General features: G+C 40.7%; 3 protein-coding genes across 3 annotated transcripts in view; all 3 read right to left on the minus strand.

Annotated features, from left to right (window-relative positions):
- si:cabz01007807.1 (uncharacterized) overlaps window positions 1-12923 on the minus strand; it is a 41100-nt gene extending 28177 nt beyond the window's left edge. The window contains exons 1-3 of the mRNA XM_015946295.3: window positions 12771-12923; window positions 12597-12653; window positions 12200-12265 (exon numbers count right to left, since the gene is read on the minus strand). Of these exons, the coding sequence (XP_015801781.3) occupies window positions 12200-12265; window positions 12597-12653; window positions 12771-12791 (144 nt within the window). The 5' untranslated portion in view covers window positions 12792-12923. The remainder of the gene's footprint in view (window positions 1-12199; window positions 12266-12596; window positions 12654-12770) is intronic.
- A 769-nt stretch (window positions 12924-13692) lies between these two features.
- LOC107376953 (uncharacterized) lies at window positions 13693-17534 on the minus strand. The gene is made up of 7 exons (XM_015946294.3): window positions 17109-17534; window positions 14795-14893; window positions 14676-14723; window positions 14292-14604; window positions 14069-14165; window positions 13868-14003; window positions 13693-13796 (listed from the first exon to the last, which is right to left on the minus strand). The coding sequence occupies exons 1-7, from the start codon at window positions 17184-17186 to the stop codon at window positions 13722-13724; spliced, it is 846 nt and encodes a 281-aa protein (XP_015801780.3). The 5' UTR covers window positions 17187-17534; the 3' UTR covers window positions 13693-13721.
- Window positions 17535-17706: 172 nt separating this feature from the next.
- On the minus strand, window positions 17707-21015 carry nagk (N-acetylglucosamine kinase). The gene is made up of 10 exons (XM_015946293.3): window positions 20931-21015; window positions 20543-20627; window positions 20339-20437; window positions 20125-20266; window positions 18926-19036; window positions 18704-18816; window positions 18547-18634; window positions 18377-18474; window positions 18214-18292; window positions 17707-18133 (listed from the first exon to the last, which is right to left on the minus strand). Exons 1-10 carry the CDS (start codon window positions 20957-20959, stop codon window positions 17934-17936), a joined length of 1044 nt encoding a protein of 347 aa, XP_015801779.3. The 5' UTR covers window positions 20960-21015; the 3' UTR covers window positions 17707-17933.
- Window positions 21016-21651: the final 636 nt, after the last annotated feature.

Consider the following 21651-nt stretch of genomic DNA (forward strand, 5'->3'; position numbering starts at 1 on the left):
ATCCTGTTTGCAGCACATGCAGAAAAAGTGTCTGTGAAAGGCAGCAATGCTTCAAATCTCATGACACATCTGCGTGACCATCACACACAACTCTACAGTCAACGCAAGGCAAGCTAACATTAGCGTTTTAGCTAAATTGTGTGATCTGAGGATTTGGGTTGAGGCAGAATGCAACGAGTCGCTATATAAAGCAGCCGCTACCTACATATAAACCGTGTCGCAGACACCCCCATATTACTATGCATTACGGGGCTCCCAGGGGCAGATAAGAGTTGATCTCTCTTCGAGAATAATTATGAATTTAACAATGATTACTGCCTGACGACATTTTCCCAAATCTGCAAAGCTCACTGGAAGGACACAAACAGGACAATATTTTCCTGATATAGGGTTTATTACTCAAGTAAGGGTAAAAAAAAAAACAAGTATCTGATTAGAAGGCTACTTGAGTACTGAGTATCAACTGATCTAATATTTTTTAAATGATGACATCAAACAGATAAAAAATAAGAAGTTATGGGCAAATATTGGTATTTTTTGGACTCTAGGGGAAAAATGTAAACAAATAAACAACATAATCACAAAATAACAAATTTTAGGCAAAATTTAGACACAAACTGAGGACACTATTTTCCTGATATAGAGGGTTTATTTAGTTGTCTGAAAATGTAAATATTGCTAAATTAACGAAAACCGTGATAATTTTGGTCACAATAACCGTGAGGTTACATTTTCTCACTGTGACAACCCTAATTGGACCTGAAATTGAGAAAAGGAAATAGCTTAGTCAATCACCTGACCTGAACGCCATTAAATTAGTCTCCGAGAACAAAGTAAGGAACCTTGGTGTTTTCGTCGACCAGGACATGCCATTCAAATCACACGTTAAACAGGTTCGTAGGATTTCCTTTTTCCACCTTCGGAATATTGCTAAGATTAGATGCATCCTTTCCAGGAATGATGCTTAAAAACTAGTTCATGCATTTATTACATCAAGACTGGATTATTGCAATTCATTACTCTCAGGAAGTCCACAGAATGTAGTTAAAAGTCTTCAGCTCATCTAAAATGCTGGGGCTAGAGTTCTGATAAGAATTAAAAAGAGAGATCATATCTCTCCTGTCTTAGCTTCCCTACATTGGCTACCTGTTAAATTCAGAATAGATTTTAAGATCCTTCTTCTCACATATAAAGCTCTTAATAATCAAGCTCCATCTTGCATCAGTGATCAGATTGCTCCATACGTTCCTAACCAAACACTTCGCTCTCAGACTGCAGGTTTACTGGTGGTTCCCAGAATATCTAAAAATAGGATGGGAGGCAGATCTTTTAGTTATCAGGCTCCTCTCTTGTGGAACCAAGTCCCAGCTTTAGTCCGTGAGGCAGACACCTTGTCTACTTTTAAGAATAGGCTTAAAACATTTTTATTTGATAGGGCTCATGGTTAAAATCTGATGTTAGCCTATATCTGGACAAGTGGGGGAGTACAGGGAGGTGGAGTGTACAGTCGGTAAAGACGGCTCTCCCTTGCCCTGCCTCCAACATGCCTCCATCTAAAAGGCTAGGTTATCCAGAGTTATCTCTGTAGTTATGCTGCTATAGGCTTAGACTGCTGGAGGACACACTGACCACTTTTCCACACTCTACTTTCTTCTACAATCTGCTCTTTAACTATTATTTTCTGCAATTTCAGCTGTTAACTTTATTTTATTTAAAGTGTTTTTCTCCCCAGAAGAAGCTTCAATGATGTTCTGCTGAGCTGTGGTGGCCTCATGGAGGGGGCCATCGTCTTGAACAATGTTGCTAACAATTCAATCATTCTCCCTCTCCTGATAACATTTTACTTTCCTTGAAATTGAATGTGCCACTACTAATTTACTCATTTAATTATAGATTCACTAGGATAAATACAATGAAGTTTATCTCTCACCAAATATTTACTAAGAAATCACAATGTAACCATAGACACATTACTTGTGTGTGTGTGTGTGTGTGTGTGTGTGTGTGTGTGTGTGTGTGTGTGTGTGTGTGTGTGTGTGTGTGTGTGTGTGTGTGTGTGTTTATACTGAGTCAGGATTCTCTGGAGGTTTCTTCCTGTTTAAAGGAAGTTTTCCTCTCCACTGTCACTGCATGCTTGCTTAGTATGAGGATTGCTGTAAAGTCACTGACACTAGTCAGTGACTCGATGCAATTTGCTGGGTTCCTTATATAAGAAACTTTTTTCTGATTGGCTTAATGAACTGACCTGTATTGGAATGTTTATTATGTGAAGTGCCTTGAGATGACTGTTGTCGCAATTTGGCGCTATATAAATAAAATTGAATTGAATTGAATTTTCGTCTTCTTTATCTGGAGTCCGGTCTCGAGGTCAGCAGCCTAAGCAAAGAGGCCCAGACTTCCCTCTCCCCAGCTACTTGGACCAGCTCTTCCAGGGGAATCCTAGGGCTCTCCCTGGCCAGCCAAGAGACATAGTCTCTCCAGCATGTCCTGGGTCTTCCTTTAGGTCTCCTCCCGGTTGGATGTGGCCAGAAAAGCTCACCAGGGAGGCATCCTAACCAGATGCCTGAGCCACCTCAACTGGCCTTGAGACGACTCTTGTCGTGATTTGGCACTATGTAAATAAACTTGAATTGAAATTATCAGAGAGCTAAAGAGAGCCCATGGCTTCTCCAAATGTCATCTATTGACAGACTAAGGGAAAGCCCTCCGTTTGCTTCCATGATGTCCAACATACGCCACCTCTTAGGAATAATAGAGGGATGAACAGCGTTGGGCAAGTTACTTCAAAACTGTAATGCATTATTTATTACTCGTTACCCTCATTTTAAAGTAATTACATTACAATATAACTGATTTAAAAATGTAAGGCATTACATTACTTTTGCATTACTTGAAGTTACGTTCACCAAAACAACTTCAATATGAATCTGGTAATCTGACCCTCAGTGATCTCATGACATATATGTGGAAAGTGATGTGGTATCTGAGCTAGTATTGCTGTTAAAAACAGTCAGATATAATAACAGTGCTTTAAAATGATTGTTTGTTAAATGAAAGCAACAACAATCTGTACTCTCAGCACGCTGCCATCTTATATTAACTGAGCAGGGAGTGAGGTGGTGGGGGCTCCAAGCCTATATTTGCCTTGGTCCTCAAATGCCTTGATATGGCCCTGGAAGTGGGACTGACTTCTGGGGTGATCAGATTCTATCACATGTATAAATATTAAATGATTATATATTATTGCTTTTCACTGGTAAAAATGTGTATTGGAGATTAATCTACCTACCTTTTTTCTTTTCAAGCACTTTGTTTTGTTTTCTTGATTTTATTTGAATAATTTTCTGCCCTTTCGCTCTCTAACCTTCCTGCATGCTGCATGTTTCCTCCGTCTTCCAGAAAAACTGTTTCCTAGATTTCCTACTTTCTAACTAATCAGCCAAAGGGATCTACCAAACGCAAAAAAAAAAAAAAAAAAAAAAAAAAAAAACCTTACTATGCGCTGCGCTCCGGCAGCAATGAGTTGAAATCACCGGGGCACAGATACAGGTGCTGGCCAGTAAATTTGAATATCATCAAAAGGTTGAAAATATTTCAGTAATTCCATTCAAAACGTGAAACTTGTACATTATATTCATGCAATGCACACAGACCAATGTATTTCCGATGTTTATTACGTTTAATTTTGATATTTATAGGTGACAACCAATGAAAACATCAAATCTGGTATCTCAGAAAATTAGAATATTCTAAAGGCCAATGAAAAAATGTTTGTTTCTCTAATGTTGGCCAACTGAAAAGAATGAACATGAAAAGAATGTGCATGTATAGCACTCAATACTTAGTCGGGGCTCCTTTTGCCTCAATAACTGCAGTAATGCGGTGTGGCATGGACTCGATCAGTCTGTGGCACTGCTCAGGTGTTATGAGAGCCCAGGTTGCTCTGATAGTCGTCTTCAGCTCCTCTGCATTGTTGGGTCTAGCGTATTGCATCCTCCACTTCACAATACCCCATAGATTTTCTATGGGGTTAAGGTCAGGCGAGTTTGCTGGCCAATCAAGGACAGGGATACCATGGTCCTTGAACCAGGTGCTGGTGGTTTTGGCACTGTGTGCAGGTGCCAAGTCCTGTTGAAAGGTGAAGTCTGCATCCCCATAAAGTTGGTCAGCAGCAGGAAGCATGAAGTGCTCTAAAACTTCCTGGTAGACGGCTGCATTGACCCTGGACCTCAGGAAACAGAGTGGGCCAACACCGGCAGATGACATGGCACCCCACACCATCACTGACGGTGGAAACTTTACACTGGACCTCATGCAACGTGGATTCTGTGCTTCTCCGCTCTTCCTCCAGACTCTGGGTCCTTGATTTCCAAAGGAAATGCAGAACTTGCTTTCATCAGAAAACATAACTTTGGACCACTCAGCATCAGTCCAGTCCTTTTTGTCCTTGGCCCAGGCGAGACGCTTCTTGCGCTGTTTCTTGTTCAAGAGTGGCTTGACACACGGAATGCGACACCTGAATCCCATGTCTTTCATGAGTCTCCTCGTGGTGGTTCTTGAAGCGCTGACTCCAGCTGCAGTCCACTCTTTGTGGATCTCCCCCACATTTTTGAATGGGTTTGTCGTCACAATTCTCTGCAGGGTGCGGTTATCCCTAGAGCTTGTACACTTTTTTCTACCACATTTTTTCCGTCCCTTCGCCTGTCTGTTAATGTGCTTGGACACAGAGCTCTGCGAACAGCCAGCTTCTTTAGCAATCACCTTTTGTGTCTTGCCCTCCTTGTGCAAGGTGTCAATGATTGTCTTTTGGACAGCTGTTAAGTCAGAAGTCTTCCCCATGATTGTGGTGCCTTCAAAACAAGACTGAGGGACCTTTTAAAGGCCTTTGCAGGTGTTTTGAGTAAATCAGCTGATTAGAGTGGCAGCAGGTGTCTTCTATATTCAGCCTTTTCAGAATATTCTAATTTTTTGAGATACCAAATTTGGAGTTTTCATTAGTTGTCACTTATGAATATCAAATTTAAATGTAATGAACATTGGAAATACATTGGTCTGTGTGCATTGCATGAATATAATGTACAAGTTTCACGTTTTGAATGGAATTACTGAAATATTTTCAACCTTTTGATGATATTCTAATTTACTGGCCAGCACCTGTAATGAACTCAGCTGAAAAGTACATGAAGTACCAGAGAATATGGGCTGATATAAACGATCGCAAACTAATTACTTTGTTTTGGTGGAGCGATTTTGTGAGTATAACAGCGGCCGCGCGCAGGACGCAGCTGGAGTATTTGAGCGATTACCGCTGCGTCCTCTCTGCTCATAGAATGCCCGCAAAGATGAGTCCATAAATTACGTCATATATGTGGATACTGGATCTTTTGTCAGGCTTTCCGCAATTTGCATTTTTAGGAAACCCATATCTTGATTCTGGGTTTAAAAATGCATTGTAATTACCACATTACCGACACTTGTACCGAGTAAATATCATTTTCTTTCCCTGTAATGCCTTACATTACCACATTACAGCAAAAAGCAATGCATTACAGGAATTAATTACTTTTGTACCACGTTACTCCCAACACTGCGGATGAACCCCCCTCCCTTAAATAGGTCGAACTTACCCTTACTGAGATTAAACGGACACCCTCCTCCTGATTTTTCTTGAGGTTAGATGGAAACCCTTCCCTCCTGCACTCAGAGATCAGACGAGGAGCTCTAGGGGAGCTTGCTTATTCAGGTCCCTGGTTACTGTACACAGATGTACATAAAGTTACTAGATCCAGGCAGCAATAGAGCCATCAGGGTAAACCGGTCAATCAGCATGCAGCTCATTTAATATTTATGTTCTGGTCAAGTGGATGATGCAAACAAGCCTTCCCTTTGCAGGGCATTATTGCATTTGGCCATTTATCAGGGCTCCTCGTCATTTTGAGCCCCAACAAAATTTCATTTGCTATATAAAGGCTCAAAGAAGAACAAGACAAAGACGAAGAAGAACAAGAAGAAAAAGAAAATAAAGAACAAGAAGAAGAACAAGAACAAGAAAAGATCTTTTCTATAGCGCCTCTCAAGATGAAAATCGAGGCATTTAAAATGAGCAAAAGTTGTGATTAAAAATGTAAAGAAAGAGAGAGAGTGAATAGGAAAGAGGGAAATCAGTGGATCCTGAGGAAGGTGGAATCGGTAGGGAGAGCAGGGAGAGCAGAACAAGGAGAGGGTGATGAAGGTCACACAAAAGCCAGCCTGAACAGCCCCAACATTTTTGAACCCCAACAAAATTCCATTTGTTTTATAAAGGCTCAAATGTTTCCAATAGCATATTCTACAGTGGCTAATAGGGATGTGTATTGGTGAAATTCAGGCGATACGATATGTATCACAATACAGGGAGACGATACAATGTATTACGATATATTGCAATACATTCAGTCAGACATCATTAGATATTTTTTTACTGAATTTATAGTAGGAATATTCAATAAACAATCCAAACTTATACTTATGTTTACCATGAGGTATCTGAACCATAATAGAGGGATTTACATTTCAATGGTGAAAACAAAACCCATTGCACACTGCTGCCAACTAGCAGTCAGCATTTGAATTGCACCAAAAGAAAAGAAAATACACAAATGTTTGCATGTAAATTCTTCCAAAAATGAGATACAGGGATTTTGAATATTGATGGAATATTGCAGGAAAAAATATCATGATATATTGCCATATCGATATTTTCTTACATCCCTAGTGCCTAAAAATAGATTGTGATGTAACTTAGCAACGCATTGTGGGATGTAGCTCTACACAAGCAAGCATGTATTTTGCCCCGCTTGTCTCCAAGTTGTATTTTTGTCTCCTAAAGACATTCAAATGGGAAGGAGCTAAGCACTGCTGTTGGGGGAGGTGCTAATCTGACTCTAGATACCCAGATCGGACGTCATAGGGAACATTTTTTTCATCCTTTTTCCAAAGTTGGGTATGGTCCGTGACAACATGAAACAGCTGGAAAAGATAACAAGTAGGACAGAAAAAACATCTGGCAGTATTTATGTGGAAGAGCAAATTTTCACAGTGTGGAGCAGATCAAGGGTTGCGCGTATATTTGTTCCGTACGTTTTGCTGGAGGGAAAGGTCTTACATCCGAGAATAACGAGCTGATACTAACAACACTCACACGTGGAGTTATCCACGAGGCAGTGGTGTAAACGAAGGGGTCTAGGTCTAGCTGAACGTCTCAGCCAAACAGCATCCAAACACAGACAAAAACAGTGGGTGATACATATGTAATATATAGGTGGGTGATATGTAGTAAGAATTGACACAAATAATAATCTAAAAGTAAATTTTAAAGATTAAAGTCCCATTAGTTGTCACACTGGTGTGTAAAATTTGTTCTCTGTATTTCACCCATGCTCTGGGGGAATGGCGAGCTGCAGACACAGATGCATTCGGGAATTATGTGGTTTCTTCAGCATGAACACCCCACACATTATATTTTAACAAATTAATAAAGGATTTTCACAAGGGGCATCTGTGGCATACTCCTGCTTCACCTTCAACAGCTCATAAAAATGATCAGGAAATGTATTTATACATTCAAGATGATTTAAGCCTCGCACGTACAGGAGCAGCACAGCAACTAAAAAATTCAAGATGTAAAACATCAACCTCCAATCCATCCTGGAATAGGGATGTACATAGTTAACCGGTTAACTACCACTAATGCCGTAACCCAGTCAAATATTCTTGTCCAGCTCTAAGCATAAGCATTTGTGTTATTTATAGAGCAAAAGCAAGGGTTTGCGCATGCATGTGTGTGTGTGTGTGGGGGTGGGTGGGTGGGGGGGTGGGGTGGGGGGGGGGACGAGTTTACAGTTTACCAACTAAGGGCTTAGAACCGGTTAAACAAAATTTGAAAAACATGTATTCTATCCTGCATATTTGACATGTTTCCCTGCTTCAACACAGCTGATTGGCTTTAACCCATGTAACACGTCCTCCAGCTCAATAAGCCGGTTCACCTACCAAATTTAAATAAGGTGTGTCGAAAAAAACAAAGACCTAGAGCGTGCCGAGCGGTGGACTGGACACCAAAGGCTTAAACACAGAGTAGGGATGTAGCTTTTGTCGTAGTGCCGTTTCACTTCATACACCATGTGCGCCATCCGACTGGTTAAACATCCACCTTTCTCAAACTGTAACCTCGGATTCCCAATTACAGGCCAGATATGACCCAGGGGAAACTGTATAATTCCTTCCTAAAGCCTTTTTTTTACTACAAACACAAACCACACACCTAAAGATTACAAGACTCAAACGATGACTAAGGTCACCAAAGTTCTTTCAATTTAGGCAAGTCACACCGCATCTACCCTTTGTCCCTATAGGAATGACTTGACAGAAAAATCTAGTCTGACAGCTCTGCATGCACAAACACACCTACACATTGTGATGCTGTCTTGAGGAGGACTTAGATTTCTGAGAACGAACAAAACAACAGCAGATGAACCAGTTTTCATTAGGAAGAGGATAATCCTCCACCTCTAAATTGTTCTGATGAGAATAACATTTTATTTACTGACAGCAGCCGTTACTGTGGCTTTGAGAAGGCGCCAACACACTCAACCACACTTTGTTTCAAAACAAAAAAGGTTTACATCAAATAGCTGTGGATAAAGAAAGCTCTACGACCTATTTTTGAGCAATTATTGTTCCATCTTAGTACTTAAAATTAATCCAGTCCACAATGATAAATTCATAAAATACCCTTAATCACATTTAGCAGCAACAACTTATGCAATTATTGTTGATATGAGCTCTTTAGAGAGGACGTTGGTGCAGTTTAACATGATCATGCCTCAGGTGAATGAGGTTTGTGGTTATTTATGTGTGCAGAGCTCTACTAGGGCCCTGTCCACACGTAGCCGGGGATCTGCCAAAGCGTAGATATTTTTCTACGTTTTGGCCTGTCATCCACACGAAAACGGATCTTTTTAAAAACTCCGGCCAAAGTGAAGATCTGCGTTTTCTCCGTTTTGGGTGTCTGCGTGTGGACAGACAAAACCGAAGTTTTAAGGTCCGCAACGTCACTTTCCGCGACAAAAAATGCTGACATCACGTGTGCGACCTGTGTTTACACTAGCCGACATCATGGAAGCCCTCAGAGCTGTGCTCTGTCACTACCCGATCCATCAATTGTCCAAGCGCTTTCTGCTTGTTTGTTTTTGCAAGCAGAATTACTGCTCCTTGCGGAAGACCACAGACGAAGGACAAGGTTAAGAACGGGGGAAGTGCTGCCGCCTACAGGTCTGGCATGTCCTTAACAACGTATTTATCCGGGTACGTGTGGACAGTTTGTTTTTAAAACGCGGTGGTGTGGATGCAAGTTTTTGGAGGGGTGGATATTCGTTTTCAAAAAACCCCGGCTACGTGTGGACTAGGCCTAGGTCTCAACCAAGGATGGGGTCTGAACTTTAGAACATCAGCTTCTGTGACCGAGTCCAAATCCAGGAGCTGCATAGATCAGAGTTTACATTTCATGGTTGATTAGGTCAAAGCTAAGTGACAAGGCCGTCCAAATTCAAAGACACTCAAAATACGTCCTCCTTTTGCCCAAATATCAAGGACTGGTCTGGTGTATCCTCATTGGCAAAGGCTGTCCCAGGTTTCACTGTGGGCCGCAAGGAAGATTTTCGTTCTAATAAATGTTATAAAGATGGACAAAGCAAGAGAGAATAACAGTTTTTAATGTTAGTACAAAATTTTCTGGTGGTACAAAACTGTTGTGTTGCTAGGCTTTTTTGTTTGCTCGTTTGTTTGTTTATTTAAATATAATTTTGTCTCTAATAATAATAATAATAATACATTTCCTAAACAATCTTGTAGGTCGGGTCCCATAGTTCTTCTAGTATTGCTTCTAAGTTTATAACTTCTGTTTAGATCAGTCATGGTTGCTAAGCAACAGAGTATACGCTGAGGTGGGAATACATATAAAGGTTAGACTGTCCAAATTCACAGCCTCACTCCAAGGATGTTCCTCAATGTCAAAGTACGCTAGTACGTTCTTGAGTACTTGACAAGTACATGGTAAGGTTAAAAAATGACCTGAAATCAAAATAGGTCTCGTTTGTCACTAAAATCGCAATGAATACATTTTATTCTATCATGAAGAGTCAGAGCAAAAAATAACACACAGCAGATTGTACCGGTTACACACAATTACCTACAATAACAGACAACTTCAAATTTACTTATTTCAACTTAATTATTTGTATTTTGATCTAAAAACACTACAGTGGTGAGCCTTCTTCTATATGGGGTATAGCAGTTTGCGACACAATGTTTCTTTTCTTTCTTCTTTGTTTTTTACTATTTTGATCCACTTGGGGGAATCTCTCTTCCTTTGATCCATCCTTAACACTAGTAGGGAGCAGTGGGCTGCAATCTGCATAATGTCCAGGTGGCAATTTGAGGATTCAGGATCTTGCCCAAGGGTTAGTGTTGGGCATCGAGCATCGATTGGAACTGGGATGATTTGTCAGTTTTCCCCCAAATTGTTCAAATTTTTTTATCTCGGTTCCTAGTTTTGATTCCCAGTCAGCCGACCGGATGAAGCCGGCAAATACCAATGAAAAATTCACCGGAAGTGTTTGCGCTATTGTGAAATCAAATGTGCGGACTGCAGAGGTGTTCCAAAGTGTGGCTTTATCACTCATCCTTTGAAGGCATCAAAATGAGTCAACATGGTCGATTTAATATGAGTTTTAAAGGTCAAACTATGGGTGGAGTGAGAAGAGTTTTCAAGTCTCACTGCAGAAATAAAAACACTGAGCAGCAACAGTCAGAAACAGCTACACTCATTAACATTTGTATGAGCATGACCATCAGAAAACTGAGCAAATAACTGGTAAAAGAATTAAAATCATGCTGCCGATGAGCAGCCCTCATCGGTGGTGGACAACCACCGGGTTCTGCCCACTAGAAGACGCTGTGGGTAATAAATTAATCTACAAATAAATCAATGAAATCTCACAACATGCAAAGTTATGAGATTATTTTTTGCTTTTTTAAATCAGTTGAGTTTTTTGAAACCGGAATCTTTCAAATTCAAACGATGCCCAACCTTGCCAAGGATGCTTCGGCACATGCATCTGCCAGGACTGGGATTGATCCTATGACCCCCAGATCAGAGAATACCCGTTCTTCCCATTCAGTCATGGTAATGGGATACTTTGCTGCCCCAAGAATGTGCTGATGCATCCTGGATACAATGGGCACAGCAAGAACACATCTGGGCACTTTGAGAATACTTGTCATGCTATGTACTTAGGACTGAAACAGTACTTGGGCCACCGTTGATGACATTTCGAAAGTACGCAAGTTCAGACAAGTGAGAAACGACCCGCGTCTTAGCGATCAAGAAAGGACCCAACCTACATGGACCAGGTAGGCGTGGTCCTTACAAGGATGGTGCCCCTGAATTTGGCAGTCGCTTCCACCACCGTGCCAACAGCTTGTAGGAGGGATGTGTGCTGAAAACCCGTGTTTTATTTGAATCAGACGTTCCAATTTAGGTCTCATCTGCTTAAGGGAAATAGTTCCAGAATTCTTGAGATTCCTTTAGGGGCTTATTTACAGACCCACGACTGAGATTATAATCTCGATGAATATGGTGCAGCATGTCTCTAATGGGTCAACTTTCATGGTCCATGCTCCTGGAAGTGATGCATCATTAAACTCATTAGCATCATGAAGTCCTGGTGAGGCTAATTTTCTATACCTGGTATGTTTAAATAGACCAGCTACTGGCAAATATATAAGCATCAGTGGGAAACAAAACACAGCTTTCCCACAAACTGGAAAATAATAATGCATGGAACTAACATTTGTGTGTTTTGCCTTGCTTCTCTTAATTTGTGCTGTTGAGGAAGATTTGCTGACATAATTCCTACTTGCCACTTTTAACACACACCTGCATGCTCCAGACCAGCACACACCAACCTTTGACAACAGCTTCTAGTTGATTAAATGCATCTGATTGGAAACACCTCGCTGCTATTTACCATTTTAGACTTCTGGCAACATTGATTGCAACTAGTTTACTTGGTATGTTACTCATTTGCAACAGCTGAAAGCTGAAAGTTTTGGTCTGCACAAAAAAAAAACACTTAGGTGCAGGCATGTGTCTACTTACAATGTAGGGGTTGAACAAAGGGCTCCGGGAGTTGTTTTCCAGCATACTTTTCAGCATTGCAACACTCTAAACAGATAAAGCACATGCATTCACAACAAAGCAACCTCCACAAAGGTGCGCTCATTAACGGCTCCTCTTAGCAGTAGCTTATAATTAGTGAGAATGTCAGAGAGAATGTCAGAGAAAGTGTGTGTGTGTGGGGGGGGGGGGGTGGGGGTGGGGGGGGGGGTCCTTAAGAAAGAATTCTGAAATGCTGCTAGGGTTGGTAACTTCACATTGTTTAAAAGACTCTACACGTCTAAATGACAATCTTATTTTGAAAGGAGTATAATTATTGGTTATTTCCGGGCCCATTTGTACAATTTTAATACAAAAACATATTTTTAAAATCACTCACAGCTCGCTTCTCCTTCACAGAGTCTCCTCCACGTTCGTCTTCCTCCACACCATCTCCCTAAATTACAATATTTAAATTTTAAATCACCTTTAAAATGTCTTCTCAGCAAACACAGAAACAAATAGCTTAACCACTTCGTTGCCACCTTTCTCCTCTCGTGTGAGTATAACTCACCACAGCAGCTTCTCCTCTCATGTTCCCGCCGAAGATTGAATCAAAAACGTTTAGAGTTAGAACAGAACTTATTTTTTTTACCCAAGTAGAAGTAATGGAGCTGACACGTAAGGTGCGCGAGACGGTCTTCTCTTGACAGCTGGACGCACGTGCATCAAGTTCAATTGTTTAATGCCGACACATCCTCTGACAAGACTTTCAAAATAAAACTAGTCTCAACTTCACTTCTACCAGAAGAATGCTCTGCTACTTAGCCATGGATATAAACGTTTGTATAGAAAGGTATAAAATATGAAAACTTATAGTAATATTAAAATGAGAAACACGCACCTCAAATTATGCTTTAAAATCATGCATGGTTCTGATTTTTACATGTTTAATTTGAAAGGAGAATAGTTCATATCCGGTTTTCAGTTATTGACACAGGCTGACTTAACTGACCGGCTGATGCCATCTGAATGCGGGCAGACCGGTCAGCCTCGCCCGCTGAACCGGGCGGAGTGGTCCAGGTGTGTTACTGTCACCGTCACAGCTGACAGGTGATGGAAGCTGCTTTACTTGTTCTATAACAGGGAAACAGTCCATCATGTGGACTACTATCAACTCAAAACACACACGCCTCAGTAACAGGTGATAAAGATGAACTCCCTGGTTCCTGATTTAATGAGATTATAAATCTTCCTGCCATTTATCCAACAGTTTGGGAGATTTACCCTCCCTCTCTGGTCATAGAAATCCAAACTCTGACTGAACCTTCTGGGGAAACTAGCTAATTCACTAGAAGACAGATGATCTTATTTATCCAGACATCTTTGTTTTACTGCTTGAAAAGTGCAGGTGGCATGAAGACGGCATTGTTTTTTATCCTTTAGCACTCAAGAAAAAAAATTAACTCAGTGGTTCATCATGCTCCACACAGAAGACAAGCACACTATCAGCTGTTTATTGAGATTACAGCTTAAAAGGGTAGACATTCCTGTGACAAGGAGGAGGATGACATTTCCTCTGAATCCCAGGCTGAGGCCACTGGATGGAGACACAATATGAGAGAGGTCAAACCAAACAAATAGAAGCTCAGATGAGTGTTTGGTCTTCACCTGAGCAGCGAACTGAGCTTGATACTCAGTGAGCGGTGGTTTCCACCGCAGGCTCCTCTGCTGTGGATGATCTACCGGCTGGGTGGTGCTCTGATAACTGGGCAGAGGGACAACTGGCTCATCTTCCCGTTCACAGCTGGGAACAAGAGAGGACGTGTCAGTGTTGGAGTTGATTAAAAGTCCGGTCTGTGTAGGACTTACAAAATGCACTGGCCATAACAGGACTGCTGGTTGGTTCTGCTCTTCAGTTGAAGAACTGGATCCAAGCCCCACAAGGACCTCTTCCAGTCATCAGCATCTGATCAGAGGTGGGAGGTTAAAGGTCACCAACAAAAAACGGATCAACAGAATTTAATTTAGCTAAATTCCATCTTTTATTACTCTTCGTTTTGAGGCGCGTCTTTTAAATGTCGAGATTGTTTACCAATGTTTGGACTTTGTGTGAATATGGATCGTGGGACTGGGAGGCTGAGATGGTTGGACTCTTGATGGAGACATTTTAGGTCATCACAGGCATAGGTGGTGGATCGAGGGTTCGGTGGTGGCTTTGTTTCAGCTGCAGAGAAGATCTTCCTGTCATTGTCACAGATGCAGCAGTGCTGATCCCCATCAAAGGAAAGTCCGGTCACCCTGACAGCTCCGTCACTCAGGGTGGAACCAACCCTCCCTACTGGACAACCGATGGAAGGGGTAAAGTTGCAGAATGTGGATGACAAGGAGAAGGAACCAGGGGGATTCTGGGAAACAGAGTACAAAGCATGAGGGCTGTGATGATGAACAGGATGGATTTTACTGAACAATGTTTCACCTGTGCGCCGACCGCTGAGCCGTAGGTGTGGATGTTTCTGGGTGGAGCCTAAAAAAGCAACACGAACCATGTAGAAGAAATATCTGACACTGAAATGATCTGTTTATCGTCTAACTCACTCTGGGTGCAGCAGGCTGAGTTCTGATCTTCTTCCATGCATGGGGTCCAAAGTCCTTGTTGTAGGTGGTGGTGAATCTGTCTGAGTTCACCTCATCAAACTGAGAAGAAATGGTCTTAATAGTTTAAAAGGACAAATATCACAGCTTAGCACATCTTTTTCAATATCAGACAGATCTGTTAAGACAACATCATAGAAAAAGCCAAACAAATCTCCAGATCTATGTGTGTTGCCATGGCAACAAAACTAATAACCACATCTACTTAAATGTTATTAAAAATAATGGAAAAGTATGTCACTTTTTATAAATCTAAATGTAGTTTGGTGCTACAGTCTCACAAAAAAGTAACAGTATTGGGTTTTATGTTGTCATTAACTCCTTCCCTCTTTCCTGTTCACTCTCTCTCTTTCTTAACATTTTTTTAATCACAATTGTCTATTTTTTGTTCATTTAAAATATATTTTTAACCATTTTCAATTTTTTTTAATATTTTTACATTTTTTGTTTTTGTGAAGCGCCTCGTGATTTTTATCTTGAGAGGCGCTAAAGAAATGATATTTTCTTCTTCACTGCCAGTGACGACTAAAGTCGTCATTTGCATTTTTTTTACTGTTTGGGCATCAGAACGAGCCCCCGTGCCGAGAGAACAAACACCTCAGCTCTGAAGCCAATCTTCATCCGCATACATCGCACGTCACATGATCAGAAACAGAAAATCCATGTGTTAGGAGATCGTTTTGGGCCGTTCCTGTAAAAAAAAGTGAGCCGCGAACCGGAAAAGTGTCTGCCAATCACAATTCGACAACAGATTATGAAAGAACGGATAACGCTCGAAACACGCGGATTCTTCCTAATGTAAGATGTGAGTCTCCTCTTTGTTTCGGTTGTTTTGGCGTCGATATCATCCTAGCGCACAACGTTCTGTCACTCTTAAAAAAACAGTAAAAACAGTAGAAACGCTGGCAGTGAAAGCCTTTAGCAATCAGGAAACGGCTGGCAGTGAGTGAGTTAAAGAGCAAGTCACCCCAAATAAACTTTTTTCTGATAAACTATACAAATGTGTGTCTAATCATGCTGCAGACACATGTAGTCAATAGTTTAGCACTTTAGTGGATTTTAGTAAAATTTTTTATTTTCTGCCTAAAACTGTCAGTGTTGTGCTGTTGTCAGGTAAAAACTCTGCACAGCATTTGAATTAAAATCTGCCATCGCTACTGGCTAAGAGGTACCCTAGAACGTTAGCCAGTACCATATGATGCCACAATGTCGTTGTGAGCCTGTGTGTGTGTGGTTATTTGCAAGTGGCTCCGCCCTCTCAGTCTGCTAGGCAACAGCATTTGTTGCATTTTTCTAACAGGAAGTGGGAGTTGAGTAAAAATCTGGCAGGGGTGACTTGCTCTTTAAACTTTAAAGACTTGACTTGCTCTTTAAACTTTAAACTTTAAAGAGCAAGTCACTTCAAATCAACATTTTTTTGCCAATAAAGTATATAAATGAGTGTCTGATCGTGCTGTAGACAAATGTAGTCAATAATTCGGCACTTTAGTGCATCTTAGTTAAAATTTAAATATTCTGCCTAAAACGGTCAGCGATGCACCATCGTCAGGTAAAAACTCAGCACTGCGTTTGAATTTAAATCTGCCATCGCTATTGGCTAAGAGGTACACTATGATGTTAGATGGTAGATTATGATGTCACAATGTTGTGAGTGTGTGTGTTTGTTAGCGGCTCCGCCCTCAGTCTGCTAGGCAACAGCATTTGTTGCGTTTTTCAAACAGGAAGTGGGAGTTGAGTAAGACTCTGGTAGGGGGTGACTTGCTCTTTAACTGTCTTGAGCTCGACAATAATAAATAAAAATACTACACATCACCCTTTGGGGGATTATCTTAGATCTAAATAAAAATGTTATGGCTTTAAATATAATTGTAAAAATAATGAAAGTTAAATTATTTGTACTGTGAGGTTAGATTAGCCAATGGGCTACCCTTTCAGATAGCAACATTAACCACTTATTGATAGAAAACATCACAATACAGTTAGAAAGGTGTTAAAAGCTAATTATATTGTTTAAACCCATGGGTGTCACCAAAATGTCTTTATACTGTATTTAGTTAAGAGTTTTTTGGGCAAACGTCCTTTCTAATCTAAATGTTCAAGTTTAGCGTCTTTTAGACGTTTCTGTCGCCCCCAAGCGGCCAAGCCTGATCACTGCACGGTTATCAAAGACAAATTTACACGTTTTCTTCTGTAAATGCAGCAAATCCAGCCATATTTAACTCATATTACTTAATTTAATGGAAAACAATATATTTACCATTAGAAGAGCTGACGGATACATGATGTTTTTACTCCTCCTTGCCAAAGTCACTTCACCATTCAAGCATGTCTCCATAGTTACAAACTGTGAGGTTTTTGTTTAGTTTGACTTTGCTCTCTAAAATGGTGTTGACAGGTTGGTCGTAAACATGAAGAAAATTTTTTTTTTCATTCTTACAAGTATTTAGTGGGTTTTATCCATTTTACTAGCCTGGCAAGCCAGACTAAATAATATATTTGCAAAGCATGTTTGGTCTAGATCACTAGGCTACTATTTTACACCATCTTGTGTACAAATAAATACCCTAAATCTCATCTCAGAAGATCAAATGATTGTTTTACTCTTTTTTTGTAATAACTAAAATAATTGCAAATATGGTAATAAACAGCACTAATCATTATTATGAGTAAGAATACCACAATTAATGGAAATGAAACATTATTTTAATAAAATCTCTCTTAAATTGCGGTGCTTGTTGAGTTTTACTGTCATCCATCACCCTCTAAAATGTCTTACTCCAGTGGATCATTTCCCCTCCTTGTCCTTAACACATCCCAGATGTTTACTGGTTAAAGATTTTTAACAAAACACAAAATTTCTGCAAATCACCAGTATTTTTATTGTAAATCACCAGTTTAAATGACCAATAGTGTATAAAATTTTGAACAGTAAACTTCAGGTCCCACCAGTTCTTGTTAAAGAAGCTGCCAAGATAAAACAATCTTTAAAAAAGAAACCTGGGATCAAATCACGTGCAAAATCATTCCTGATTGAAAGAGTTATGAGCTCCAGTAATTCTAAAGTGGCCTGGTGCTTTAGTCACTATCCGCTGTTGAAGGTGTGCTGATAGAAGACATCAGCGTTGGTGGAGTAATCCATACGGATGGAGGAACCTAAACTCTGAGCCCCGAGGCTAGCTCCGCCCAAAGCAGAGGACTGCCGTAAAATCAGGAGGCTGTAGCCATGGAAACGGTCATTCAACTTGTCTGATGATGCAGCTTTTTCCAGAACCTCTGTGAACCCTGCAGAGACACATAAAACATGCAAATGAGACTTCAACCGGAGGGTTTCATGGACCGTTATTACGATCAGCGACACAGACCCAGCTTCAGGAGAGACCAGCTCTTCCACACGGAGCCCACACACAGGACTGGCAGGCCGCGCTCACACCTTAATAACACCTTAAACAACAAAACAGAAGAGAAATGCTCCAGTTTCATAAATGCAAAAGTGAAACCAGAAGGCTTGTAGGTGTGCTTGGTTACCGGTTGAGCTGCAGGTAAAACTGCTTCTACGTGTTTAGCCAGAACTCTGCCAGCCTGAGCGAACACATGCTGGCAGAGAGCATCCCCAGCCTCAGCACCTGGGACACAAAACACTCAGGATGACACTCTATTGTCCCAGAAACCTAAGCAGAAGTCCCGCTGCTGCTCACCTTCAGCCAGCTTCTTACAGAAACCAGCAAAGTGGGACTTCTGGAAGTTCCTGTAGAGGTGTGGAAGCATTCCCATCAGATCCGACACCTGGGAGTAATGTTTTAATTATTCTGGGTTTATAAGAACAGATTTGTCTTTGTGCTGCTGCTGTCTGACCTGGAAGTACTCATCCATGGCTTCTCTAACCCATGTGATGTCATAAGGAGGCGCCACCAGGTTGTCTTGAGCGTCAAACACAGTCTTCACGGCCAAATGAGCGATCCAGAAAGCTGAAGAAGAGATCCGATTAAGGTCACCGTGGTAACCACTGTGCTACACTGTATCTGACAACCTGACAGGCTTTGACACTATTTACATCCAGCTGATCACCATGGTTACCTGAGCCTTCATCGCCCATCATGTGACCCCAGCCCCCACAGCCGAGCTGAGAGCCATCAGGATTGACCAACTTGCAGTTAGATCCGGTCCCTGATATGAGGACGACGCCTCCTGAAGAGAAAAGTCACATAAAGGTGATAAAGTTGATCCTCTGAGCCATAAAGAAGAGGAAAGCACATAAATGGGGAAAAGGCCTGGGTGGAGACACACCTGGGAGGGTAAAGTACTAAATGTCAGCATGACAAGGCACCACACTTATCCTCCGAAGGAAATCCTGATCGGGATATTTAAAATACACAGGATAAAAAAAGTAAAACACATGGATGTGTTGGCTCCTCTGATTCTTTTGGGTTTAATTCGGTTAACCGGCCAAATTCGGCTTTATTTAGATTTAAAAAAAAAAATAAAAACAAAAAATTTGAGCTGAATTTGCAAAGCTAGTGAATAAAAATAAGCCGATGTTGATTTTTTTTCTGTCTAACACTTTTATGATCAGGTTATTAAAAACATGTCTACTTTAATCAGTACAAATAAAAAAATAAATCACATTTCTTGGTCCAAATGGACTATTAAGGTGATGGTTTTGGGTCTTTTGTGTAAAGTTTGGACACTCCTGATATACAACATACAGTCTTGCACATTTCCTGTCTTTATTATGAAGGAAAATGTTTGTAATGTACCTTTATTAAAGTCCCAGTCTGGTTGTCATTAATTTCCAAAGTTGTCCCACATGACTCACAAAAACTAAACCGAGGTGCGTTCCGGACGCCAGAAACACCTCTGGTTACTTAAAAAAGAAATTTGTTGCAGGGACTTTAAAACTTGTTGGTTTCCCACCGGTCTGAGGCCGTTGGTGACGAGTAGTGAGTTTCCAAAATGTCTCAAAACAGTTTCCTTTAGTCGTACCAGGAGTCTAACTTTAGGAAGAGTTGGTGAATGAATCAGGAGACTAAATTACTGAAATGCTGGGGAAATATACAACTTTTATGTGACATGTCCTTCTATGAAACATGTTACAAAAATGTTCTGATGTATCGCGATTTTAGCAGAAGATTTTCACATCTTCATGATTGTTTCGGTTTGAAGGCTGAAGTGGAACCGCTGATTTCTTTAGTGTTTGGATAAAGAAAACAAACCAGCACCAGGTTAATTCTGATGATGAAATCTTCATATGTCTCTGACGGAAACAGAAACATTACCACGATCGCTGGCCGTTGCCATGGCACCAATGGCGTCGGTGGTGATGAAGTAGTGCTGGCTGAGACTGGGGTAACGTTCCTTCATAACAGTGATCAGGTTGTCGATGGCATCTTTCTGCTCACCTCCGCTCAGAGACATTCCCTTCACACAGACACTACACATTTAGACCTGATTGTGGATTTTACCAGGTGAGGATCCATAGATCAGACTGACCAGTGTGCGTAGCGGAGTGTTTGGGTCTAGTCCTGCCTTGATCTTGGCTTTCTGAACCATGTCGTTAATGGTTTCCAGACATTTGTCCACCCCGATCAGCTGCAAGAGATGAGATGTTGATGAGAGTCTGATTCCACCGCCCCACCCTGACTCTTATCTCCACTGACTCATCCTGCCTCCATCACCACCACCTGTCCTGCTCACCCAGTGGTTGGTGCAGGCTCCGGCTGACTCTGCCAGGACCTTCCCGTCTCCAGACAGCAACACGGCTTTAGAGTGGGTCCCGCCACTGGGTCAAAACACACACAGACACGTGTAACAGGAAGAAAGTGGCACGTTTCTTATGAACACATTAACTATATAACGTTTACATACATACTAATGCTTATTTTAGATCAGTTTTAGGGCTATAGCAAAACAGTCACGAGATAAATGCCGCTTCCGTGTCGACAAAACTCCCCCAAATTATTTAAATTTTACATGACAACCCTCAACTTCTGACTAAATAGAGGGAAAATACCCCAAAGTGCAACTTGTTACCATAGAAGTGTAAAAATAACCAGTTTTGCTGTCTATTTTAACTTTTTCTTACCCCTCTATTCCACCGAACACGTCTGCCATCGTCTTCCTGTTTGGTCCCGGTTACAGCTCACGTCTCGCGATACCTACAACTTCCTTGATATGTAATGAGCCCAAACTACCAGTAGATGGCAGCAATGTGATAGCTGTAGGTAATAGCGTTAGGTGTACTGGGTTGAATTCAAATAAGGTTTCTTAATAAAATAAACTACCCAAGACTTTTACGAAGGTACATGTTTAGCAATGAAAATAAAAATACATCTAAAATGTGACTTAAAATTACTGGTAATGCAAACCACATAAAGTTGTTGTTTATAAAAAAATATAAAATCACATTATTATACAATCCTGTTTTAATGTGTTTTATATATATAAATACATACCAAACCTTTAAAAGAGGAAGTTGTGAAGATACATCAATTTTTTTAAATTGAATTTAAACTTGGGCACTGACCTACTTCATTTAATTTACTTGTTATTTGTTCTTTTTAATGAAGCTTAAAAAATTAGTGGTATGAAAATATGAATACTTTCTGAACCCATGAGAGGACACAGGTCTCTTTTCTTTTTTTTTTACTCATAGTAAAAAAATAATCATACATTTTCAGTGTCAAAATAATGTCAACTGAGATTTAATAGCAGAGTTTCACCGGGAGCCAACAGGAACTGGATGCATCTGCAACACATTACTTTTTGCTGGGCAGCTTTACTTGCCAATATAGACTGTGAAACTA

The sequence above is a fragment of the Nothobranchius furzeri genome, chromosome 2 (assembly GCF_043380555.1).
Source record: "Nothobranchius furzeri strain GRZ-AD chromosome 2, NfurGRZ-RIMD1, whole genome shotgun sequence".
Taxonomy (NCBI): Eukaryota; Metazoa; Chordata; class Actinopteri; order Cyprinodontiformes; family Nothobranchiidae; genus Nothobranchius; species Nothobranchius furzeri.

What these genes read in the sequence shown, in the direction of transcription:
- LOC107376953 (XM_015946294.3), bottom strand. Translation starts at nt 17,186, where the DNA reads ATGGAGACATGCTTGAATGGTGAAGTGACTTTGGCAAGGAGGAGTAAA. An exon ending in ATCCGTCAGCTCTTCTAATG is followed by an intron (nt 14,894 to 17,108) that starts GTAAATATATTG and finishes ATTTCTTCTCAG; the next exon opens with TTTGATGAGGTGAACTCAGA. An exon ending in GCTCAGCGGTCGGCGCACAG is followed by an intron (nt 14,605 to 14,675) that starts GTGAAACATTGT and finishes TCTGTTTCCCAG; the next exon opens with AATCCCCCTGGTTCCTTCTC.
- nagk (XM_015946293.3), bottom strand. Translation starts at nt 20,959, where the DNA reads ATGGCAGACGTGTTCGGTGGAATAGAGGG. An exon ending in GAGCCTGCACCAACCACTGG is followed by an intron (nt 20,438 to 20,542) that starts GTGAGCAGGACA and finishes CATCTCTTGCAG; the next exon opens with CTGATCGGGGTGGACAAATG. An exon ending in CTGGTCTCTCCTGAAGCTGG is followed by an intron (nt 18,134 to 18,213) that starts GTCTGTGTCGCT and finishes GTGTCTCTGCAG; the next exon opens with GGTTCACAGAGGTTCTGGAA.